The 25,359-nt window shown below is 41.2% G+C and overlaps 2 protein-coding genes across 2 annotated transcripts in view; both read right to left on the bottom strand.

Annotated features, from left to right (window-relative positions):
• Positions 1-9,564, bottom strand: part of thsd4 (thrombospondin type 1 domain containing 4) — a 42,523-nt gene extending 32,959 nt beyond the window's left edge. Inside the window, exons 1-6 of the mRNA XM_085766355.1 lie at positions 9,479-9,564; positions 9,152-9,218; positions 7,612-7,928; positions 5,729-6,143; positions 4,814-4,916; positions 3,245-3,381 (exon numbers count right to left, since the gene is read on the bottom strand). Of these exons, the coding sequence (XP_085622481.1) occupies positions 3,245-3,381; positions 4,814-4,916; positions 5,729-6,143; positions 7,612-7,928; positions 9,152-9,218; positions 9,479-9,507 (1,068 nt within the window). The 5' untranslated portion in view covers positions 9,508-9,564. The remainder of the gene's footprint in view (positions 1-3,244; positions 3,382-4,813; positions 4,917-5,728; positions 6,144-7,611; positions 7,929-9,151; positions 9,219-9,478) is intronic.
• A 6,045-nt stretch (positions 9,565-15,609) lies between these two features.
• lrrc49 (leucine rich repeat containing 49) overlaps positions 15,610-25,359 on the bottom strand; it is a 34,751-nt gene continuing 25,001 nt past the window's right edge. Inside the window, exons 14-18 of the mRNA XM_085766367.1 lie at positions 22,189-22,423; positions 21,488-21,673; positions 20,726-20,835; positions 17,841-17,994; positions 15,610-16,461 (exon numbers count right to left, since the gene is read on the bottom strand). Of these exons, the coding sequence (XP_085622493.1) occupies positions 16,246-16,461; positions 17,841-17,994; positions 20,726-20,835; positions 21,488-21,673; positions 22,189-22,423 (901 nt within the window). The 3' untranslated portion in view covers positions 15,610-16,245. The remainder of the gene's footprint in view (positions 16,462-17,840; positions 17,995-20,725; positions 20,836-21,487; positions 21,674-22,188; positions 22,424-25,359) is intronic.

Genomic DNA, 25,359 nt, shown 5'->3' on the forward strand with positions numbered 1-25,359 from the left:
ACACCAGTGGACTTTACTACTTTGGTATCCCTGCCACATCTACTGACCACAGCAGCTGGTTGGCTCCTGGGCAGAGCTGGAAGCCACCGGGGCCAGATTACTGTAAAACAGGGCACTGATCCCACATGGACAAGAGCAGCAGCCCGAAAACCAAAGCTTTATGGTTAGCCGCTGACAAACTAACAGCTGAATGATGTGATAACATGACAGGGATTGATATGACACTAAAAGGGGTCCAAAATTAAATCAAACCATGTAATCGAGAATATTATATTGCAGTTAATCGCCATCATTTGAGCTGTCAATTGCACATGCTTATATATTTTTAGTTTTTTATGAGGTATTAAATAATATTATGGCAATATTATTATGTAATTATTATGTCATCATTTAAAAAGCCTGTATTATAGACTGTCAAAGCCCATACTGAAAACTGTATTATAGACTATCCAAGGGGCCTGGTGACATTTCTGCTAAGCCACAGAAATCCTTTGAGGTAAATGCATCCGTATGCTACAGTAACTGTTGCTGATTAATGTTAAAGGCGAAGTAAAATTGTCTTTACAACATGACTAATAGTCTTGCGATTATTTTTCATAAACCAAAGCATCACAGACTTTTGTATTTTGACCTGCTGGTGGCAATGGGGAAAAAGTCAATGGGTCTAAGTAAAACAATTTGCCTTAGAGGGACTTTAAATATCTGCAGCAAAGTTACAGTATTGCATCCAACAGTTGTCAGTCACTCACTAAAGCACAAAGGACAACCTCATGGTGGCACCACGAGAAACACAAGATCCTCCAAGGACCTCGAAAGTCTGTGCAAAATTTTATGGCAATCTTTATTTTTCTTCAGGCTTTTTTTTAATCAGGCATCTGGAGGTTTTGCTCCAACAGTATCTCAGTCATAACCAAAGTGGTGGAGACATGGCATCTGCATGGCAAAAAATATGTAATACAGAATGTGAAAACTAAATGTTCATTATTTAATAGTGAATTTATAATTATTTAGCATTATTATTTTTAAATGCTTTGGTTTTTTTTCTAAATTTTGATTCTTCTCGCATTTTGACAAGTTGTGAAGTATCATGTTCGGTCAAGCAGAGTGCATGAAATCAGCTGACCATCAGCTGATCTAGACGGTCAACAATGATGACTGACACTTCAAATAATCAGTTTGAGCTGCCAACCGCCATTCTTTCCGGTGGCTCCATAATACTCCAAGCTGCTGCGGCTGCTGCTGAATAGCTGTACTGCTAACTCCCTCTACCAGCCCACTGAGCCCAGCCTCCCCCTGTTATGGTATTTTATACTGTACAATATGTAGTTGCACACTGACATCTCATTGTGTACTCTGTATATTCCATCTGACAGGGTACGTATCTACTGTCCTTGTATTGGTGGAGAAGAGAGCAGAGCCCACAGTACCACCTACAAAAGCTTATCAGTTTCCATAATCATGTTTAATTTCAATCAAGCAGCCCGGCTTCAAATTCAATTATCCAGATGTTTTTACATTATCTCTTGGCTTTAACATTGGGTGATCTCCAGTTCAAATGGCTAGACCAGCTGAGAAAATCTCTGCGGGGAATGAGTTGTGGGAAAAAATATCTCTTTCTTGAAGGACTGCTGGTGAGTTTGAATCCTAAAATAAGGCATGAAAATAAATGATTAATTTTTGTGTCATTTCTTGAATTAGACCCATGACTCACAATTTAGTTTCAACCCTGCTCACATGAAAGATCACAGTCGAGTCTGTTAACAGTGAAAATGTGATCAAGGCCAAAATGAGAGATCAGAGGGTTTTCTATCTTGATTAAATCCTAATGTTGCGAAGATTGTTGCTGGATTACAGCGCATGTGAAATACACGAGGTTAACACAGCAAGGGCAGCACAAGCAACTGGAAATGACCTTTAACATATTTGTCTGAGTTAAACCCTGATCAAAAGAATGTCAAAATGAATCCACCACAGTGAATACATAGCCAGCCATAAGCAGGGCCCACACAGCGACTCATGTCGTTCCAACTCTGCGCTCACAGGTGTGTTTTCATGGTGTGTATTAAATATGGGGTCAAAAGTACAAATATGTCCTACATTGAGATCCCAGATCTCCTGCTTTGGCCCAGGGGGTGCAGAAACTTCCTCTGACCTGCACTTCACTCCTCCACATTACATCCAAGGATCTCACGCTTATGCTGTGGTGCCCTCTGCTGCTCACAGTATCACTACGTCTGGTTTAACATGCATACCGGAGCCACATTAGTTTGCTTGAATATCTGTGTTATTGCACACCATAGACAACATACACACCTAGACAGTGTTTACATTTATTTTAATGCACAGGATGGATTCTGTACCTGTGAAACAGATAAGCCATACTTATCCACACACCTGTGCAGTGCAGCTACAGGTTAACTGGTAGGTTGTTGTTTTTTTTAACTGAAGCTGCCATTAGAAAGAAATGAAGTATTAAATATCTTTCAACTCTAAAAAATTTTAATCCAATCCAATTTTAATCCAAAGTAATGTAGAAGATCTTAAGTATTTGCCAGTGCCAGCTGGGTTTTACACCAGATATAGTCACACATGCTACTGTACATATCAGTTGTTCAATTGACATAGTGAGTTTCGATTGAGCGAGTTTCTATTAGGCTACTGTGTATGGATATAGGAGATTATAGAGATGAATCGAACAGAAAAGTGCCTCATTGTCAAACTTGAACTAGTATTACTTAACAAAAGTATTTGTATTATGCATATTGGTTGGGAGCAGTTATCCATTATTGGTTTTGCTCAGTGTCTTTCCATCATTCATGTCCATTTATTTATTGAACACTCTTTCATGGTTATTAAAATGTGAGTGGCACAGGATTCCAACAACAATGCTGACTGGCAAAAACAAAACTTGAGCAAGTTCATGCCAGCATCTTCAAAAGACAAAAAACTGCATTATTTTTCTCACAATTGAGGACAGTTGTTGGATAAAAGAAGAAGCTTTGTGACTGGGGGGCTGCTGCATTAAATCCTCATGAGTCAAATCTGCACATTAAATCCATTAAGTCCTTGGCACCTAACAACCTCTATGAAGCTGTGCAGTGCCCAAGAGTGAAACAGTAGTAAAATGCTGACTGCTTACTGTACTGTAAATACATTAAACTGTATGGAAATGAAGCATGATGATAAAGAAAACAAAAACCTTTCTGGAAAAGTTTCTTTTTGAGATTTAAAAAAAAAAGCCTACCGTACACTTGCCCGCCACACAGAGAGAGGAGTCATTCTGTCCACATGGCGTCCCATCAATCACCCTGTCTGACTGCCGCACGTAGAACCTGAACCCTATGGCCCGGCAGTTGAGTTCACAATGCTGATCCCTAGGAACTAAGGGGAAATTTATTAGACTATTGTATGTACCCAGAGACATTTTGACAACATGTGTGTTTCATAGCAAGAAGTGACAAAACACAGAAGGGCAACAGAACACAAAACAGACATTCAAAGGAATATGTCATCAGACAAATGAATCATCTTTACATGTAGCGCCAAAATGTCTCCATTCATTCATCTTTGTGACTACACTATGTCATAAATTAAAACTCAGTATTTATTAGCTATGTAAAGTATTAAATAGTTGAATTTGTAGAGAATAGCGAAAACTTTGTAGCAGAAAAATAATAAGGCACAGGCGCAACATGCAGCACTAATCAAACCAGTATGCAGGTCTTGTTGCGTCTTCCCCTAAGGTTAAACTCCGTCAGATTCAAATTATAAATTTGATTTCAGTCATTCAAAGAACTTAAATTGCACTCAAAACTATCTATGTGTTCCAGTGCTTGCAGTGAATGGCAACATTAAATTAGTTATAGGTATAATGTTAAGGGTAAAGTAGGTTATAAGTGTGGTTAACAAATTCAAAATTATTTTGAAATTGTGAATACAAATTCATGATGTTGCTATAACAAAGCAATAAATGCAGCCAAAGAGGTTGAACGAGCAATAAAACGTGACCTCACATTGTTTTAAACCAGCTCTTTGATTTCAACTGAGCAAGAAAAAACAAAGACAGCAATGAAAGCATCCTGTTCCCTGTTCTTTCCATTTTGTTCAGGTGCTTAATCAATTACCGTAGATACTATAAGCCCAAAAACAGGTATTTCTTAGACCAATACACAAGAGTATGTTTAAACACTGTTCAAGATGGGTGTCAAATAATCAAAACTCATATATCTATCTAAAGTTATTTAATCTTTACATCTGCATTACCCGTCAGTCAAAGCTGCGGGACAAAGACACCATCTCAAAATACACATCTGTTTGACAGGATATTAATTTGGAGACTGTTATTTCCATTAGTGTTCTCAGGGAAATGACATTTCAGGTGGTGTTTTGACTGTTGCCTGGATACTTCAGGTGAGTAAGGTCAGAGACTTTGTATGAATTAGCATTTATTTATGAGGCTACAGACAGGTGACATACTGCAGGCCTTAGATCACAGCACACCTTAGTTCATATCGGTCATAGGTGAAAAAGAAATATGACAGATGATAATGTGATGAACAAATGTGAGTGCACATTAGCATCCTAAAAATCCTACATGGATGTACACTCTAAGCCTCATTATTTCTTTACAGTACAACTTCTTTGTCATAATGTGGAGTTTTTTCTGTAGTTACGACATAATTGTGTGCTTTCCTTTTGGGCATTTATTTAGATCTCCATTACCACTGATTGTCATGAGCAACAGCCGCACATAGTAATATGGTTAACATGCATACATGTGCTGCTTCTATACATACATGAAAGTACGACCTACCCTCATTGAAAGGTTCCCACTCGTACAGTCTGCCCATGAAAGGCTGGTTGTTGTGGGAAGAACACTGAACAGCCCTGATGTGTTTGCTGGATGGAGGACAGGCCTGTGGATGGACCAGACACACACACACACACACAGACAGAGAGAGATCCAAAGTGCAACAGGTAAATCCTTTTGTAACTGCAGTAAGCTCACATTTCTCATTGTCATGCTCCATAGCCACTGATTGACTGCTGGAGTCAACCTCCTCTGTTTTAACTGCTTTAACCCTCCACTTGTGGCTCATTCTTTCTTGCCAAAAGTCGTCAGATTCCAGTATTTATGAAGGCTCGCCAGTGAAACTCAATCTCCCTCGTGCCTCTTCATATCTCCTTTGTCTAAACAAGCCCCTGGTCTGCTTTACTTTGCTTGAATATCTGTGTCATCACACACCAGAGACAATATACAGAACCAGACAGTGTTTAAATTTATTTTAATGCACAGGGTGGATTCCGTACCTGTGAATCAGATAAGCAAAGCTCATCTGCACACTGGTGCATTAGAGTTTTTCGTTTTTTTTTTTTACTGAAGCTGCCAACGAAAAATATTTTTGCATTTGTATTGAATAACTTTAAATTCTAACAAACATTTCAATCCAAAATAATGTAGTTTTAAATCTCACAGCAAACGTGGCATGGGTGAGCCAGGGAGGGAACTGTCTACAGAGGACATCTTCTAACATGTATTCCAGTTTTGTGTGAGTGTAAACCTACATATTTTTCCAGCAGTACTTCACATTTTTCTTATCAGGTACAACAGTATGAAACATGCATGTTCTTTTTTCTACAGACAAATCACCTAATAATTATGTGACTGCACAGATCTGAATTAAATCATTTGCCACCCTACTGATTATTATAAGAAAATGTTGCATACATTACTGTTGCAGATCCTGTAGTGAGCAGCTTCTCCAGTACAGAAAGAAGACGGCAAAGGGTTATATGGTCTCTCGTGGTGCTGCTGGGGCCCAGAGGTCTGACTGCCTGGTTGTAGCTCCTGCTCCTCTGCAGGGCTGGTTGAACCAGGCTGGTATAGGGGGGCCCACACTTGGTTATTTCTGGGCTGCATGTAGGGTCTTTTGTAGTGATGGAGGTTGTTTCGGGGGCCCAGGTTGTTTGACCTGTGGCCACCGTGGCCTCTGGCAGCAGGGTGGTGGGGATCAGCTGCAGGAGAGCGTCTCTGTCTGTGGGTGCGGGCAGTCTCAGAGACCTGGCTCGTGTCTTTCTGCAAAGGAGCAACATAAGGAGCTCTCCCATAGCCATACCTCCCTGGGACGATTTGACTGACCCTCCTGAGGACATAAACATACAGAGATCCACAGCTAAACCAGTGACAATGTACTTATCACCTCATATATAGACCAACACAGTTACCTATCATCTGTATATCTACGTAAACAGTAATTACTTATCCTCTTAAAACCAACCACAGACTATGCAACAGGGCTCATCTAGTATATCTGGATCTGTTTCCTCTTCTATGAGGGATGTTTTAGCTAAATTCCCTCAGTGACTGAGAAATCTGTCGGGGAGCTTCATCCAACCTACAACTTTAGAGAAACACTAGGATCCCAGTAGCACAATTCTGGGCACTTTTGTTGTTATTTGGCTTCTTGGATTCCAACTCAAACAACCCCCCATTACTCAGCTGTCAGTGCTGTTTGTTTAAAGGCAAGCACAACAGGAAGGAGGTCGCAAAGCTGCCAAGCACAAGCCGAGTCTTTGACTCCATCCATAAAAGACTAGCTTTCCACTGGAGGGCAGTCAGATGGCCCATGGTGATGGCTCCAAAGAGACACTTTTAGATCAGGATGCTCAGCATGCAGCGAAGCCGCACCGGCTGTTTAAGGACTCGCAAACTAAAACAAAGAGCTACAATCCTGAAAAAATACAAAGTGCTCCTCAATGATCGTTGCAACAATGAAATAAATTGCAAGAGATATTTTACAGCATTTCTTCAGTCAATTCAGAGAAGTGTTTTTCCCAGATGATAATTACAAATGAGTTTATCCATGTGCGGGACAACTTGTTCAGGATGCTACAGATGGGCCACAAAGTAAAGGAGAAACCAACATGGACAAGCTGTCAGCTGAGGCCAGAATCAGCCTAAAATCGATGGTCAATGTGTCAGAATAATTAGTCATAATTTCTTGGTCAAGAGACCTGGCAGACTCCACTTTGGACTTTGACCAATCATAGTTTGCCATCTTTCCTGACTGGTGTGATGAGCATAGGCGAGTTGGTGGGGTGCCAGGGACCAGATTCACTGCACCACCTGACAGCCCCAACAACAACTGAGTCTGACGGTGTCATCAACATGTTCTGAATGGGAGGATATGTGGACCCAGCCGACACCACTCACCTGTCTGTCTTGTTATATCCTCTCAGTAGACAGAGGCCGAGTGAGTTGGTGAACAGCATTCATAAGGCAGGGTGTGACACTGCAGCCACACATGTGACAAATGGCCTGACATTTTATCTCACATTAATTCTACAAGTTTGTGGACCACCATTCTTGCAATTTACATTATTTTCATTTAGCCACACACTGTGTTTCCTGTATACAGTATAAGCATTGGCATTCTTCACTTCTCTAATCATTTATTCAACTTTATACTTTTGTTACCCATCTGTATTTAAAAGTTTTATCTAAAGTGAAATAATGAACAGTCTTGGTAAGTTGGTAAGGAAATTCAAGCGATTTAAACTTGTTTGATTTCTTGCCAGAAGCAAACCCATCATCATAACCGGTAACGGTACCTTTGTCCACCTGGTCGAGTCCCTCTCATCAGTTCCCCGCGACTGCTGCTGTTGGGAGGCCTGCCTGTGTCCCTGTGCAGGGGAAATGTTGGCTGCAGGGCTGAGATAACATGGCCTGGTTGCTGAGGATGACCTCCAGCTCCTCTTGAGGGGTACAAGGATGGAGTATAAACAGGCAGACAGGGCCTGCTCTGCTCTTGTACCCCTCTTCCACAGGTCAGGGAGCAGGTGGACCAGGGCCCCCAGGCGCCCCAGGAGCCTTGAACTTCTCCCTGCTCGGCTCTGAACTCTTGTTGTAGGTCTGCCCTCTGAGGAACCTGTATGGAGACAAAACAACAATTGCTTACACCACAAGTGTAAAGAAACAGGATAGTGACACAAGATGTGCATGCCAGGGATTGATGGAAAGCTTCCATCAACATGACTTTAATCTCCTCAGATCATAGCCCTCTACAAAAGCTCAAGTCGGTGACCTCATCTCATCAACATGACTATCCTGCTCCCGCCTCCCACCGATGTTTATGAAACAGACCTCTGTTCATGGTCATAAAGCCCTGATTTGGCTGATTAGTGGGTGTCTGTTAGTGGCCTATCCCCTATTGGCTACCTGCGTTTCTCACTGTTGACTCTATCCCTCTGTGCTGCTCTGCCAGGGCTGTATTAGCAGTGATCACTGCGCTCTCTGTTTGAGGAACCTGCCAGCAAGACGCCTGTGCCAAACCGGCTTTATCTGTGGAGCCGCGTGGAAATCCTGCTCTTTAAGAAGCACTTTGTCTCTATTCACAGCAACCTCTCTGGGCACACATGGCCGTAGTAAAAGCTCAACTGCCTTTGACTTTTAGCGGATGGAAAGAGAATACAGAAGCAGTGGGGACAGTTGGCAGGGAGCTCTTCGGCTGTCAATCAGACTGTGCAGCTATTCAGAGAGACCCCATAGCTCCCTCCTCCTCCTCTACCCCGCTTCAGCCTTTGTAACTCAACGCCACTGTCATCTCCTGTGTCAGCCATAGGTCACACAGCTGGACTCCTGGTGGAAACACATGGCGCTGACTCTAACCAACCCCCCACAAACTGACTAGATGGTTCATCTGTCAGTCAGCTTCATGCCTTGGTGCACCCACTAGCTGCATCCCTGAGGTTCCTGTGGCTCCAGGGTTCAAGAGGTGTTTTGCTGACATCAGCCCTCTGTGTTTCCCTGCAATCAACACAACTTTTCACTCTCTCATTACAACCTAACAGATTAGCACCCTGGTCAAGTTCCTCCTGGCAACACTCTCGCTGTTTACACACAGTGGGAAACAAGATGGTGGAATGAAAATATAGAACCTGAGATTGGCGTTTGGCTATGCTAACAAGACACGATCATGCATGCCATCTTTCGAATCAAGAATTCCACTCACCAGTGCCAATCATGCGATTAAACTCCCTATTTGAGGGAGGTCCGTTATCATGAGAGTGAGCATATCAAACAGATCACACATGTCTGAACACAGATTTATTTGTTTCCAGTAGCACCACCTGCTGCACATCTGCTGCTCACCTTCCTGTGGTCTGTTGTGTGTTGGCAGTCCAGGGGGTCTGACCAGACCAGCAGCAGCACAGAAACTCTATGGACAAAACACAGAAGTGATTATTGGTAATAATACTGGTAGATTTTTTTTCAACTGGAATATTCTAATGCTGCAGTATAAGAATATCCCTGTTGTTACAATGATACATTTATACACAGTCAGCACATGAGGTAGTCAGATGAAAAATAGGAACATAGACACATCAGCATTAAAGAAAAAAATGAATGCACATAAATCAAATCAAATTAAATTAAAATAAATGTTATCAATTACTGGAACAATCACACACACATTACCTGAAAATCCAGACACAGGCTCCCCACATCGCTCCCGGATTCTTATGTATGGATACTTGTGTGTACAGAAATAAGTTTACATTAGCACACATTTTCAACATAAATACTGTCCATGTGGCCCCAGCCCAGAGACACTGGAGGGAGACAATTCACTTTAACTCTGTATAATCACTATCCAGCTACAGAATAACATACAGTAGATTGTATCCATCATTTTAGTCTGGATGACAAGTGAAGAACATCGAAAATGTAAAATACATACTTTACAAGTGGTTGTACGGGATTGCCACAAATTTCAGTTCTGGCAGGTGTAACATTTACCACTACATCACTTATTCACTCCATCAAGACAAAAAAACGACTTCTACCCACTTGACCATGTAAGTTGACCTCTCTGACCTCTGGCTCCTAATGAGGGAGGAATCCCTGCTGAAAAACCGCCACCCCCTGAACAGCAGGGCTGAGGTCCACTTAGAGAAGGACTTTCACCCCTCACCCCAGACAATATAACTCAGCCCTACTTTGCTACTTGTCTAAATTAAGTTCACTGAACCAGACAGGAGGGTCGAGTTCTGCAGTGGCTTACCCAGAAGAAAAACAATACATGCGACACAGCAGACACACTGTCTAACTCTGCAAATATCACAGTGGATAATTTGATTTAATTGATGTAATTATTTGATTTATTATGACTATTATTAGTAGAAGTATTGTTATTGTTGTTGTTGTTGTTGATGATGATGATGTTGCAGTTATGGCACAATCGAAACCAAGTAATAACAGCCCACATATGATGCGCCGACATACCTGTATGTTTTTGATGCGGGTACAGTGAAGTATTTGCTACTTCACCGTACTTTCTAACCAGTGTACCTTACACTGTCGCGTTCACAGATCCATCTCCAAGCGCAGATATCCTCATGGTCGAAACAGTAATCCAAGTGGAAGTGCAGGGTTTCCCTCCAACAGCTTTGGTGCTAAGCCATGCAAATCAGTGAATCCGTATTCTGGGCTGCTGGGCTGAGTTAAGTACTGGCGCAGTACAGACTCCGGGCTCTGGTCATCATGGTGACTCCAGCATTCCTGCTTTTACGCGCAAAGTCAAGGAATGACAGAAAGCTGAAAACGGACACGGCTGAGAAAAAACAACCTCTGCTGCGCCCCCTGCCGCAACTACCACTTTCTCTTTGAGCGTGACTGTGTGTGTGTGTGTGTGTGTGTGTGTGTGTGTGTGTGTGTGTGTGTGTGTGTGTGTGTGTGTGTGTGCCATGTAAATATGTAGGTGTGTGTGCCTCCCCTCTCTGTCCATTGCGCGAGTGCTGCACTCCCATAGAGGGAGAGTGAGAGTACAACAGTCTGTCAAAGCTGTCCAAAGTGGAGCCACAGACAGGTAATGATTTCATTTATCAGCTGCCGTGAAGCCAAAGCTCTGAGAGCTACACCCAGCAGCAACGATGGTGCATTTCAGGAGCTTTTAAGCATCAATCACTCAAATAAGCAGCAGGATTAGAGAGACAGCTCATCCAAATCACAAATGACTGCAAGTCTGAACAATTTCGATTCTACACTTTAGAACTAGATCTGCAATAAAACAAAATTATGATGATAATGAAAGCACCATGTGGGAGTTATAGCCCTTTTAACCACCTAACTTGATGTTTCAGCAGCTGTGTGTTGCATGGTTTTAGTTCACGCATCAAAATAAAGTGTTTCAGATTTGGTTCAGAGTTCAGAGTTGGCATTTAGATTCAGGCAGAGTTGTCCCGGAGTAAAGAAACAGTAGAGTACAGAGTGGAGTACAGACGTGACCATGCAAGTGAAGAAGATAATGAGCAAAAAAAAGAAAAACAAATATTTATCAGAGAGCTATCAATAGTAGTCAGTTTGCCAAGATCAACAGATGGGTATGTTCTGAAAAAGGCAGGTGTGTACAGGGAAACCAGGAAATGGCAAATGACCTTGTAGACTGACAAGCACAAGTTTTGTGGATGAGCGGTAAATCACTTGCATGGAGCAGAAAAATCCTTTATGACTGCATGGCAAGGCTCCAGGATGTAGATGCAGGTTTCCTTGTTATCAAGAAGATAACACTGAGTCAGAGGATTCACTGCAAAAAAAAAAAAAAATCCATTGTAAATCTTAAAACTTGAGAATCAAAACAAACAAAAAAACTCATAGACAAAATGAATCTCTCAAAATACTGTAATGGAATCAGGAAGGTGTGGAGAAAAAAAATATAGCTCAAAACCACCAACATGGTAGTGAAGGCAGCAGGGCAATTACCTGAAATTGATATGGTCGAAGCAAACAAAGAGCTATTCCAAATAAATAGGTGGAATATCCACAACTCACTAAATTGGTCACATGCTGATGGATTAATTATTATCATTGTAATGATTTAGTTTGACTTCATGTAAATGTCCAACTATTTTCAGAACTAGACCCACGAGCTACAGCTCCCACACAGTTCTTTCTCTCTTTGATGTAGCTCAAATTAAAGCGGAGACTTAAAAAAAAAAAAAATTCATCATGAAACAAAGTTGATGTGGAGTGACCTCAGAGAGCTGTTCACACCAGGCATCATAGACATCTAGGGCACAAAAGATTGTTTGGTTTTAGTATGAGCCCACTGTTTATGCTTGACTATGAAGATCAGATCACATTTTACAAATAATTGGTGCATAGAATAAATTATAGATTATTATAATTATACATTGTAGGTATGTATTTCCTCCTACCCTGTTTGGAGTCTTGCCAAGCAGGTACTATGCAGATGAAAAAGTAATTTTCAAAGTTGATGACACATTGGATGCACTCCTTTCACTCTCTGCCTGTAATGGCTGATCTCTGCATTCCTCTCAGTACAACTGTATATTCTTCTAAATTAAAACATAATCTAGGAAGATTGAAGGTGGTCTATATAATCTACTGAGCACGTCTGCAATTAGTCTCAGGGGTTACATTAGTGTCTAAAACAGATGAACAAAACTAGATACATTTAAAACTTGTTGAAATAAAAAAGGGACTTAATTTCTGATGCTGGTCTCAGTATTGGACACATGATTCACAGTAGTGGGGTGTAGTTATATTTAACCCCAGGGTGCAATCACTGAGACTGATTGTTTACAATTTTCATTAACTGGAAGAAGTGGTGTATTGTTGTCTTTAGCCTCTTTGTTTTATTTGACTGCTCTATGCATGGTTCAGTGGTTTACACCAAATTATGTGACACACTGTATATCTCATTATAGCCATTGTCTATAATATGCTGTGCTGGCTTGACAGTGGCTTCATTATGTTGCCAACAAAATCTGTCATACTGTGCAATCTATCAGTATATCTGTAACCATGAATCAATCTACTAGTCCACTGTAAAAGCTATTTTAATAATTACTGTATGCAGTATGTACTGTATCTGTAGAGTCCTAATGACACTTACTGGAGATGATGATGTGGCTCGGGAATGTGCTTTTAACCTCAATGTTTTCAAACTCTTCACAGGCAAACAAGCCTCCAATTACTGCACTGTTAATGAACTACTGTTCCGGATGACCCATTGAAGGCAGCTCCTGACAAGATTTGGAGAGGTGAGTCACTGTAAATGTGCATCGACTTGCCACTGGACATAATCTATCCTGGAAAAGAAACTAAAAGACTCTAAAAGTCACCTAAGTAGACAACAATATTTTACAGTGTGCTAATACTATAATAATGGGTTAAAATATCATTGTTTGCAGTAAAAGTTTATTTGATTTAAAGTAATACTTGTACTACTAAGATATTGTAATATGATTTGCAGTCATAGGTTTGTTTGAGCTATTGACAAGGACACTATATTACTCTTTGATCTAATTCCATTTAATCTTGATTATAAAAACAGGTTTTAAACAGTGAAATTCCAGTTTGAGATTTTTTGCAGTGTATCCCATACAATAAACAATGCTCTTGGTTCATTCCAGGAGAAACTAATAGTTGGTTCTGTGAGGTGGAACGAATTGGCAGCCATGTCTTCAGACTATCAGAGGGTCAAGCACATCAACACTGCAGTCTCCAAACCAGTGCTTAGGTTTATTGCTCATCATTCAGCCAAACACAAATTGTGAAGATAATATTACATGGCCATAGTCTCTCAGTAAGTCCATATTTGTGCAATAATGCTGCTCTCCTTTAACCCCCTTCTTGGATATAAACTTACTACAAACTATCAAGCGAAAATGAGTCACATTGTGTGCATTGTGTGGTGCCACAGCGACACCTCAGCTTACAAACTGCATCCTCCAGATGTGAAAGAATATGTTTGTTTGGTACAAGATTCAACAAAAATCACATTATCATCATTGTTTTTTTAAGTGAAGATAAAGTGCAAAAATCCCCATTCCAGCTGAAATTGTATATTGCAGTTCCTTGAATGTACCGTATGCTCCCTTCACGGGTTTGCACACATACTGCACTGTTTTGCTTTTCATTAGCGGAGGACCTTTTGGCTGATCTCCTTCTGTGGTGCTGTTGTGACTGGAACAAAACAACTGCTTTGATTTGTCACATGAGCCTAAAAAATGGCTCTGTAAAATGAATGTAATAACCTAACCTAAGAATCAAGTCAAAAACACATTGTTCTAGACAAATATGTTGTGTGTATAAATGGATGTGGGCACCTGACTTGTTCTCATGTGCTGAACGTCATCTAGAGCACTGCCCTCACTCTATGCCAAAATGCAAGATGTGTATCGTGAATGTGTATGGCTCAACAAAACAACACCATCTTTAATTTGAGCAACAGATTGATTGGGGATAATTACTCACCAAGACATATGGACTTCAGGTTAAAGTGTTCAGCCCAGTGAACTGTGTGGGCTTCGGGAAGTACCACGCTGCCTGGACTCCCAAACTGCTTTCCAGCGATGAGACATTATTCTTACTCCCTGTCTCTGTGTGTCTGCATGCTGTCACTCGTCATGGAGTTCAGTCAGCCCTTTGGGACTAGACGTCTCTTAAGATGTTGACAGCCGTAGTCCCATAAAACAACTGCATGTGTCAGCACAAAGCAATGCTGTTTGTCAGAGGAGCTCAAAATAAACTTGTTGTAGCTCTTTGATTGCAGACTTTCACATTGAGCAGTTTCTTGTCAAAGCAGAATTCAAAACATTCAGTTTTCATGTCAGTTTTCGTCTTTGTATGAGATCTTCAAGGGAAAGTTGCCCCAGAAAAAGCTACATTTTAAACAATAATACTCCCAACTCAGCATGTTTGGGTATTTGTCTTTGTCTTCTAATTCAGGCAAATAATGAACTTGCTAGACTTATGTAGGTGATCTGGACAGACACATTTCCAGCATATTAAATCGCATATTCTCAACATTTCTGAAAAATTAATAAAACTGTGTATGTTTTCTGTATGTATGGTATTATAGAAGCCTCTAACATGACTTTCCAAACTATCCACATTCACTGATAACTTGGGACCTGTTGGGGCCTAATGCCACTGCAAACCAAAAGGGCAACTACTCAGTAGGAGGAGACAAACTCATTCAACAAACAACCCAATGTTGACTTAAAATCATATACCCTTGAGCAAGACACTGATCTCCAGTGAAGTGGATGACATTGGACAACAGTACCTGTCAACTTCTGTGTGTGTGTGTGTCTGGAACCGTTTAACACTTCATCCCCCTGCAGTCACTCCTCCAGGTTGGCGGTGTGTTCTCCACCTGACATTCCTGATTAAACAAGGGTTAAAACGTTTTGCAGGTTGGTTTGAGTGACGAGAGCAGGAACAGGTGGTGAGGAGCTGGTGCTGCATCTACGCCTTCAGGGACATTCCAGTCTGAGCTCACACGACCTGGAGGACCCTTCTTGGTATCTGGACCACCTAGCACACATACACACACACTCTGTATGCCTCTGCCACACGGGAGACCAGTGGTCTGTGAGGTGTTGCTAATGCTGTCCATCAAATGTCCTAAGAGAGGAACCAAAAGGTATGTACTGTAGGTATATAAGTTTCAATATACAGTACTTTACGGACTTGGACCTGTGGCAAAACAGCTCATTTGGACTGACTGGATGCCTGATTTCTTCATTCCTGTAAAGACATTTCTGGGGAAAACAATTATGTAAGCCATATACACAACCTGCGTGTTAATACAGAATCTTTTAATACTAAGTACAATACAGAAAATTAGTGGTAAACAAAGAAAAGTCATTGTCCATGTTTGTGTCCTTCCTTTTATGTCAGGCAGGAAAAACAGTGAGAGATGAATGCAATTAAACAAGATTTAAGCCACAGAAAAATCATTCTGGTCTCGACAAAAGAGACCCTGATCATTTTCAGCTGATGGCGGTAATGGTGAAGAGGGGTCATTCAGAAGGCTTTTAAAGTGCAGAGGATGCTCCGTAGGGACCACAATGCACTGTGAGTCTCTAAGTCCCTTTAACTTTCTTCAAGTACGTTACAGCTCTAACCACTGAAGAATCAGACAGCGCCTTTTCAGTGAAAATCTACATTCAATCAAGATGCCTTTGTCATGACAGTTCATTTAAATATCTTTAAAACTGTTTACATCTATCTTAAGAAAAGAGTTTCCCACACACTGAGGGAATACACCCCTCTCTTCCCAATACTTAAATAACTGATAAAGTCACTAAGTGATGATGTGTTATTGATGGCATTTGAGACTGGAGGCTGCCTGGAGACAATGTCCACATGTGCTTGGGTGTGTGTGTGTGTCTGTGTGTGTGTATGATCAAAGAGTGAACCTTTGGTCCTCTTCACTTGGTCTCAGAGAGCTTTGCAAGGCTGGCTTGGCGGAAGGCTGCTCGGTCCCTCATCTCCAACACACAGTCCCTCACCATCTCTGCAAACATGGCGGGCCAGAGCTTGTGCAGAGCCTCACCCTTCAGATTGGTGTCTGACGCCCTTTGGACCAACTCCTGGAGGTACTGCTCTATTGTGGCAGCTCGCTCCGATGACTCCACAGTGCCCTCCTGTGTGGAAAAGACAAGTCATGTTAATTTGGTTGAAATTATATAATGACATTGTGGTAAGTGTGGATATTGCCTCCAAGTGTTGTACAATAGTGACAAAAGGTTGTCATGATAGAAGAGTCCCAAAATGCTGCAAAAAAAAAAAAAAAATTGGTGAAAATATTGGCCACCACCAGAGCCACTGCATATGTTAAGGAGTAAAAAATGGCTCTGAAACAATAAAAACAATGACACTATGTCAATATACCCACTTACAGTACATGTTGCCTAAGGCTAAAAGTCTAATGAATGCCTGTCTAAAGAATTAACTGAAATAATATATTTTAAGTGTACAGTAGATGAATGAAAATGTGCATCCAAGCAGGCTGACAAAGAGCTAACCTGGATGGGAGGCACAGACACAAGAGCAACACCAGACCAGAAGATGTGTGTGTGATCTGCACTTACACAAACTCTAAATTAACCACTTCATCTTCAGTGGATGGATATTAAGTAATAGAATTGGATTAAAACTGCTTTAGTGGTGCTGCTGGCTTTCCATCAAGAAAAAATGCCATGATGGCTGAGATGCTGGGATACATGTTTGGTATGTTTTGGTTTGGTTATGTTTTGTTTTTGTTGTTGTGTGTTTGTCTTAAAAGGAAGGCTAAAGACACCTAGATAACTCTGGTGAGCAGAAAAGAATCTCAGACAGCACATCCAACCTCAAAGTGGATGTGCTACAACAGCAGAGGACCCACTCCTGTCAACAAAGCACAATTTGGGCCCTTTTTACCAATCAAACACGGTGGGACAGCCTATCTCAGTATTGTTGCTGATCACGTCCTTTTATAGTAACAGTTTAGCTCCTTCTAAAGGCTATTTTCAGCAGAATAATGCATCGTGTTGCAAAGCAAATTTTGTATCAAACTGTTTTCATGAATATGACAATGAGTTCATTGTATTTCAGTGGCCTCTGCAGTCACTGGATCTGAAATCCGGCAGAACAGAGAAAGAGGTTAAACAGGAAATTTGGAGCCTGGATGTGCTGCTGACATTATCTTCAGAGAAGATGTTAAACAGAGTCATGTCAACAAGCAGAGGAATGTCAAAGAAAATCTTTCAAAATGCTGTGGAATCCATGTTGTGAAGAAATAAGGCTGTTTCACAGCAATGGTAGGCCTGTACACTTTGTTAGTACTGTGTTGCTATTAAGGTGATCAATTAGTATAGGCAGTGATGGAAAGGAGCCCATTTTATACCACATGTAAATCAATTCTTCTTTACCCTTTTTTTTTCAAGAGGACATACGGACCAAGTATTGTATTTTCTGTCAATTGACCATGTGGTGTTGCTGACCATTGTTGCGAGAAAACTATAATGAATAAAACCGGACTGACCTCAGGGCTGTCTGTACTGCAGTCTCTGCTTGGGTAATTGAACAGCGCTCTGCTCAGGCCCTCTCCCAGGAGCTTCCCGTTGTCTCGTAGCTCCTCTGGACTCAGCCCTGCCCGCCGGCCACGCCCCTCCAAGAGGAACTGCAGCTGACGCTTCCTTCAAGGTGAAGACAAGAGTTAGTCAGACAGAGAAAAGAGACACGCAGAGATGTGGAGAGAAACAGTGGCAGGGACACCAAGATAATAAAGGTGTGCTCTTGTATCTAATAAGACTCTCTCAAAACCCTCAGAATTGAGACACATGCATAGACATCACCCAGTTAACGCCATTATTCATGAGATGACAATGATTACGCTGTCACTAAATAAAATGTTAATAATCTTAACTTTGAATCCATGTCCATTGAAACTTGTGTTTTAATTGCAATCTCATCAGCTGCAGGATGTCTACACTTTTAAAAGCAGAATGCCACTTGAAAAGTGGTGTGAACTACATCAGATGTTTTTGTTCAGTATAATTTCTCATATGATACACTACTGCACCAACATGTTCGACAGGCTGGTGCCAGGATGCTGCAAGAGTGTCTGCAGAGGAGGCTGCAGGCAAACATTCCATATAGGACAAGAAAGTCTGAAAAGTGTGTGTGAGTGCGTGCACGTGACTAATCTTACACCAACTAAAAACAAGGTGAAACATGCTTGCTTAAGACAATTTATGTTTGTGCATGTTTGTTGCTCAGAAAAACTATTGATAAATTCTAGTGCATTTTGAGTGTAAATAAATATAACCTAAGATAACAATACTTACAATTAGATTGTAACATATGCATTCAAATTGCTCTGGAAACAATAACCAATGTCTACCGTGTAACGGAACTTGTAGAATTCACTCTTCCCCTTTAGGTTTAAGCCAAATGCTAACATGATACTTGCTGCTGACATAGGGTTTGCGAACACAAAGCCAATAAAATCTCTCAACTTGTCTTGTGCAATATAGTTTCATTTTGTGAAGAAGGACAAGAGACAAACTAAGGATTGAACCAAACATTAACAATCAATATATGGGAATATTGCCCTAATAAACACACAAAATTATTTATTTGTAAAACAACAGCATCATACTGCAGCAGAATAATCACAAACTACAGCATCCATCCAGTGCAACCTCATGTTGTGGTGGATTCTAGTACATGCTTCATGCTGCAAGCATTGCACACCCTTGCTAGAGGGAAGGCAGGGAGGACAACAGGATGAGGGATCATATTACTGCTCTTCGTGAAATTCAAAACCAAATTTGTATTTGTGTGTGGTTGTTGAAACATTTCTTCTCTATTCTTGATTCTAAGCAAGTCACTATCCAGAAGCAATGGTTTTGCATAAAATGAGACATTACTGAGGTAGATAGCAGTAGGTAAGTATAAACTATGACTAATAATAAACTGAAAATAGGCGTGCCCAACAAAAAACAGCAGCAGGACTATAACAGATGTACAGCAAACAATGTGCTGTGCAAAGATTCATAGAAATCATAGAAATGCTTTTTATTCTATATGGAGTACTATATATTTGGTGTTTACAAGAAGGAAGCAGCTACAGTGTCATTTCAAAGAAATTAGTAGAGTGAAATCATGAATTCAAAGCATTTTACAAGAGTCAGATCCCATAAATGGATTGTGAAACTTCCTCTTGTTTTATGTCTCAGCAGTATTTTGTGCATAACTACAATCCACTGAGCAATGTAAGAACATAGAACAAGCTTTCATTATAATTTCTACAAATAAACTGAAACCAGAAAACACACATTACAGTATAGGTAATAGAGTCTACAGCCGGAAGGCTTTGAAAAATAGGATGTCAAACTTAACGACATTTAGTGTAATGAATGGATATAACTGACTTTAGGGCAAGGAATTGTGTATGCAGATAACTGTGATTAAGATTTCAGCACTCATATGAAACTAATCTTCAGCCTTGGGCTGTTGTGTATTATCTATCCATGACAGGGTGTGTATGAATCAGAGCAAGACGCAGTCAGGACAGGAGCCAGTTATCCTAAAGTTTACTGGTTCATTTTCAGTGTGATTCTGAAAGGCTAACTGAGGACAACCAGGCAGCTCAAATATACTGCCAGGCTCACACACTGCTGCACTACTCCTAGGTTTTCTAAATAATCTCTATATCAGATCATTCAAGTAGTAATTCTATCTTAACTGTCTGTCAGTGTTATTTTATAGAATTAATATTGAATGTTTACTGTGACACAAAAGTACAGTCAAACTTTAAGGACACAGCCTTTGAGAGGTGCACTGGTAAAGAGCTGGTTTTAAAATTGTTTGAGTTGCGGTGTTGGTGGGAGTAATTCAGATGCATCTGTCTAGCAATTTTTCAGTGTTTTGTCAAACTTATGAGAAGCAGCTTCAGAAACATTTTTTTTTTTAACCGCGTTGTCGAAAATATATTCCTGTGCGTGACAAATTCTGGAGATTTTTGCTCTGTAAGGATGTTTTTCAATGACCCAGAGTGACAGACCTCAAGAGCTTTTGGCTGAGAGAGGAATGTTTGTGTGGAAGTGCCAAGTACCCACCCTTACCCTGAGACACATAGTCTAATTCTCCTGGCTCCTCTGTGCCAGGCTCCGTCTCGCTGTTGCGCATACACACGCGCGCACACACACACACATAAATGTATACACGCAAAACAGGCATGCACCTGCACGTACTGTACAGTCGCCTCCACATTCACAAGCTGTAACTCACATACATACACATTAATGAACTGCACATTCTTGTCATATTTAAAGCGAACACATTTGAGGACACTGAACACACCTGCCATTAAATTGTAGTTAATGTTATGTTGTGGTTGAGTGTCTGAGTTCAAGTTCTCACCTGGACTCCTCCAGCAGCAGCAGGAGTCGGCAGCGTGGAGTTTCGGTGGCTGCTATATGACCCAGTGTTCCAAATACACGCTCTGCGGCAATCACATCGTTCATGGTCACCTAATGGAGACAGACAAAAGACACACACACTGTGCAAAAGAAATAGCCATTTCATAGATACTGACAGGACAAGTAAAATAAAACAATAAAGGTAAGATGTATAAGGAAGAATTACATGCAAGTATAAACGTATTCCATCATTTATCAAATCAAGCCCAAAGGAGTTATAATTTAGAGGAAACACATTCATTTTCTAGTTTACATATAGATAGGCACTTAGGATCAATCTCATGTCAATCAGTGAAGCTACAGCCAACTGTGATAGCCTTAGCTTACCAAAGACATTTTAAAGAGAGGATTGTGCCGGACACTTTTTTTTTTCTTGGCAGTGCCACTTGCTAGATAGCAGAGATCCCAGGAAGTTACTATACAGAGTCCAGAAAGGACATATATTCCCATAATGTATGGATTAAACAAATAAGACACAAAGTAAGAGTCAGTTATTGACACTGATTTGCACAAGGTCCTGATAGGAAATATCACCTTTGGACAGAAACAATATTTTGCTTTTAAAGTGTCATGTTAAGGTAGTACATTCAACACCCTGTAATTAGGAGTGAAATTTGCTATTGGTTACGCTATTTGTTTCTTACATAAGCAACACAGGACACACCTGCAAGAGGATTGCATTGAGAATGAACCTGATCCTTACCTCCAGGCCATTAATCCTCTGCAGGTTGAAGTGATGGAGGCGATAAATGACAAAGGAGCGCCATAGAGCCAGACTGACCACTGGGTTGCCCTCTGGGTGGATGGTCAGCTGGTCCAGACGTCTCACCTGAGCCAGGGCAGCCAGCTGTGGCAGACGGGTGATGTTGGTTTCCAAGAAGATCAGGTGCTTTAAAAAGGAACAAGTCAATTTCAGAGGTAAAACAACTTTTATTTTCTAAATGTTCTTATGCCTGTTGCTCAGTGAGCTGATCATGGTAAAGACATCAATCAGTTACATCATGTATGCTTCAGAACAGCTTCTGGAAGGTGCTTTGGATGAAAATGTCCATTTCATACATTTGTCCATATAGATATTTGTATATTATGAGATCGATAGTGACATTTTATCCATCCTAGTCCTAGTCCTATTTCTGTTTAGAAAATGGTAAAGTAATTATGGCTTGTTTGTTGATGACAAACAATGTCTATTTTGCGGTGATCCTTAAGTAAACACCCCCATAATATTCATTTTGTGTGCCATGACATCATGTATTAAATGACATTCAGCCCTTACCCCAACCATACGTAGCCAGAATGTAAAATCTAAATCAATCAAAAATCTAAATCATTCTTTTTCCTTCAAGAGGTGTTTATGTTAACATGATGCCATGGCTCATTATGGTATGTGGTTGGTGTCCTCACCGATAGATTGGGGAACTTGACCCTTATTCGCGGCAGTGTTGGTACAATGGCATCAAAGTTGATGTAGCGGAAGGTTATTACAGTGACAGCACCAGCGGTCTGAACTCCCCAACCCCTCTCCAGGGCCTCCAAGGCTCCAAGTCCAAATAAACGCAGGGTGTCTCCATCCAGCTCCGCCAGGTGACTGTCAGACAGGGACAGACTCTGAACACTGCCGCTCCCTCCCTCCACAAGTCTGCAAAGCACACACACATACACACACGGTCTTGATACTCTGAATATACAGAATGTGTTGCCTTGAGGAAAAGAAGGAATATCTTTGAGCCAAATGTGCTTCCTTCTAAAAAGCAGTCATTGTGTTTAGAGAAGGTGAAAAAAAACATCACTACAGAACACTCAATGGTCTAGTCATTGCCCTATGTGTGTTGCCTAATTGTTCTCCATTCTCCTATACAACAGTTGAAGTGCCCTTTCCTGATGAAAGAGTCGTGAGAGTGGAGAATCTGGGCAAGTCTCAAGGAGACATAATCTCCTCTCCCTGCCCATGTGCTCAGCGTTCTGGGTCTGCTGACACTCAGGGGACTTTTCAGCCTAGCAGGGCATCAGATGGTTACTGGCTGCTGGCTACTCAACACTGATCATTTCGGGTTCAGCCTGCCAACAAACTAATCACCCCGATTCATATTTCACACCCTCCCAATCTTGCATTAACAGAAAGCCGCAGTGGTTTAAAGACCTATCCTGTGGTTACCGAACACTAATCCATGAGTCTTGTCAAGAGCAATTTCTGCAAGAGTGTTTTGCATAGTGAGGTGTGAGACAGAACGGGTCAGAATAGGGAGTTGAAAACAAAAATAGCGTGAAAAAGGACAGCAGACAAACTGTGGACAGATAGATGTTGTAAATGGGGAGACAAATTGAGCAGCACTGTAACCAGAGCTTCTTTGAAAAATCCACCTTTGTTATCGGCACAGAAAGGCCGACAGAAATGGCTCCTCTCAGTAATGGGGAGAAGAAACAGATTTCTTCTCCTAACTGAGCAGCAAAGAGAGGATCAAAGACTAGAAGAACTGGAAAAATAATTGTATCATTGAATTGATTCTTAAAGGGATAGTTCACCCTAGAATGACATTTCGCTCATTATCTACTCACCCTCATGTTGACTAAGGGCTGGAAGAATTTTCAGAGTCCACCGTCCCTTCTCTGAGTTACAGGGGGTCTTGGCGTAGCAGTGCATTTCAATGCAACGGTTGCAAAGGGACACCAGAGCTCTTCGTAAAAAAACACACACAAAAAAACATCCAAATACCTCCATGATGCTCGTATGTAATGTCCGTCTTGTGCTGAAGCCCCAAATTGCGTAATTGTCCCGAAAAAAATTAAATAAGTCTATATTTTAAGCTTGTTTGTAGCGGAAGCTTCTCGAAGCTCCTCTTCCTGGTCCGTCCAAATCTCGCGTGATTTGCGCCGGCGTCAGTGCGGTTACTGCGAATCACGCGAGATTTGGACGGACCAGGAAGAGCTCTGGTGTCCCTTTGCAACCGTTGCATTGAAATGCACTGCTACGCCAAGACCCCCTGTAACTCAGAGAAGGGACGGTGGACTCTGAAAATTCTTCCAGCCCTTAGTCAACATGAGGGTGAGTAGATAATGAGCGAAATATCATTCTAGGGTGAACTATCCCTTTAAAGGCCATCTTCATGACAAATACTCTACAGCATGCCAATGAAGATTATTTTTAATATCTATCAATCTGCGGATTATTTTCTAAATCAATCTGTTATCCATTGGTCCAAAAAGATGTCAAGGTGAAGTCTACAAATTGCCTTTGTTCCACCAACAGTCCAAGATCACAAAGATATTCGATTTAAAAGCACATAAGATACAGAAAACAACAAATCCTTAGACTAGAATAGAGTTGAGTACTTCAGACTAAAGTGAGACTTTTGCATGGTTAAGTAATAAGTAGTTGGAGTGTAATGGTGACACGGCATTGACACAAGGTTCTCAGTAGGTGACCTTTTGGCCTGTTGTTACTTTAACTGACTCATTCTTGTGTAAAGGACAGGTGAAGGGGCCAGGAGCCTCAGGATATGACAAAGTGATGTACCAGGCTTAACAATGACTGCTGGGCCTTTGAGAAACATTCTGTGTGTGCAATGTGCATGTGGTCTGTTAAGTGTCTAAGTAAGTATACAGTGTGTGTGTGTGTGTTGCGTCCAGGTCTGTCATTTTTAATTAGTTCAGATAATCATCAGACGACAGCTCAACAAAACAAAGACCCAAATCATGGCTGCCAGTAAACACAACAACCAAAAAAAGTCCCGTTGATCATATTTACATTCAGAACCCATAACCTCACACGTTACTTGAGGTGATCCACCAGTGCACCAGGAATAAAGACTTTCTTAATCAAATATCAAGAGATGGTCACCAGAGACTGTGGGGGATCCCATGAGTATATTAAAAGAACCGGATACACTGAAGCAGAGTCAGCCTTGTTGTCAACCACTGAGCTCAAACTAAAAAATCCCCTGAAAGTGTAGAATGCCTTTTTCTCTACAGACAGTGATTACGAACCACTCGTCTGTAAAACTGTTGACAGGACAGGCCATGGACAAAACCAGTTATTAAACTGGAGCCAGGTCACACTACCATCATCTAAATTTGACACAGGCACTAGCGGACATCAAAAGGCCTCACAATAGTGAATTGTTGTGGCTACAAAAGTGGGCAGAAGTAGATAAATGCTAAAGGATGAGAAGATGAGTGAACTCCACAGATAATGAAAGGTGCAATTAAATGGAAATGGCCTTGACTGGGGGGAGTAATATTAAATATATTAAAACCAAATGTGGCAATCAAGAAACTTAAAACCTTAACCTGAAAGATTAAGTGTTTCCGGTTCCAAGCACACATGGACATAGACATGGGACTTGGATAGCAGCAGACGGGGTGGCACCAGGCAATGAAAGGCAATTTAAACATCAGGATATGCCCCGCCTCCAAGATGTGGGATTGCCAAAGGCAGTAAATCAAAAAGAGCTGTGCAGTGGTGCAGGAGATGGAGCGTAACATGTAGATAAGTCACCTAAAGAATAGGAGTAACTTCTGTTCTCCCTGGAAGTGTGCCATCAGCACACTCTGCACTGTGTCGCATATTGTTCCCAC

This window comes from Trachurus japonicus, chromosome 3, assembly GCF_045865225.1.
Source record: "Trachurus japonicus isolate A0001 chromosome 3, Traja_1.0".
Taxonomy (NCBI): Eukaryota; Metazoa; Chordata; class Actinopteri; order Carangiformes; family Carangidae; genus Trachurus; species Trachurus japonicus.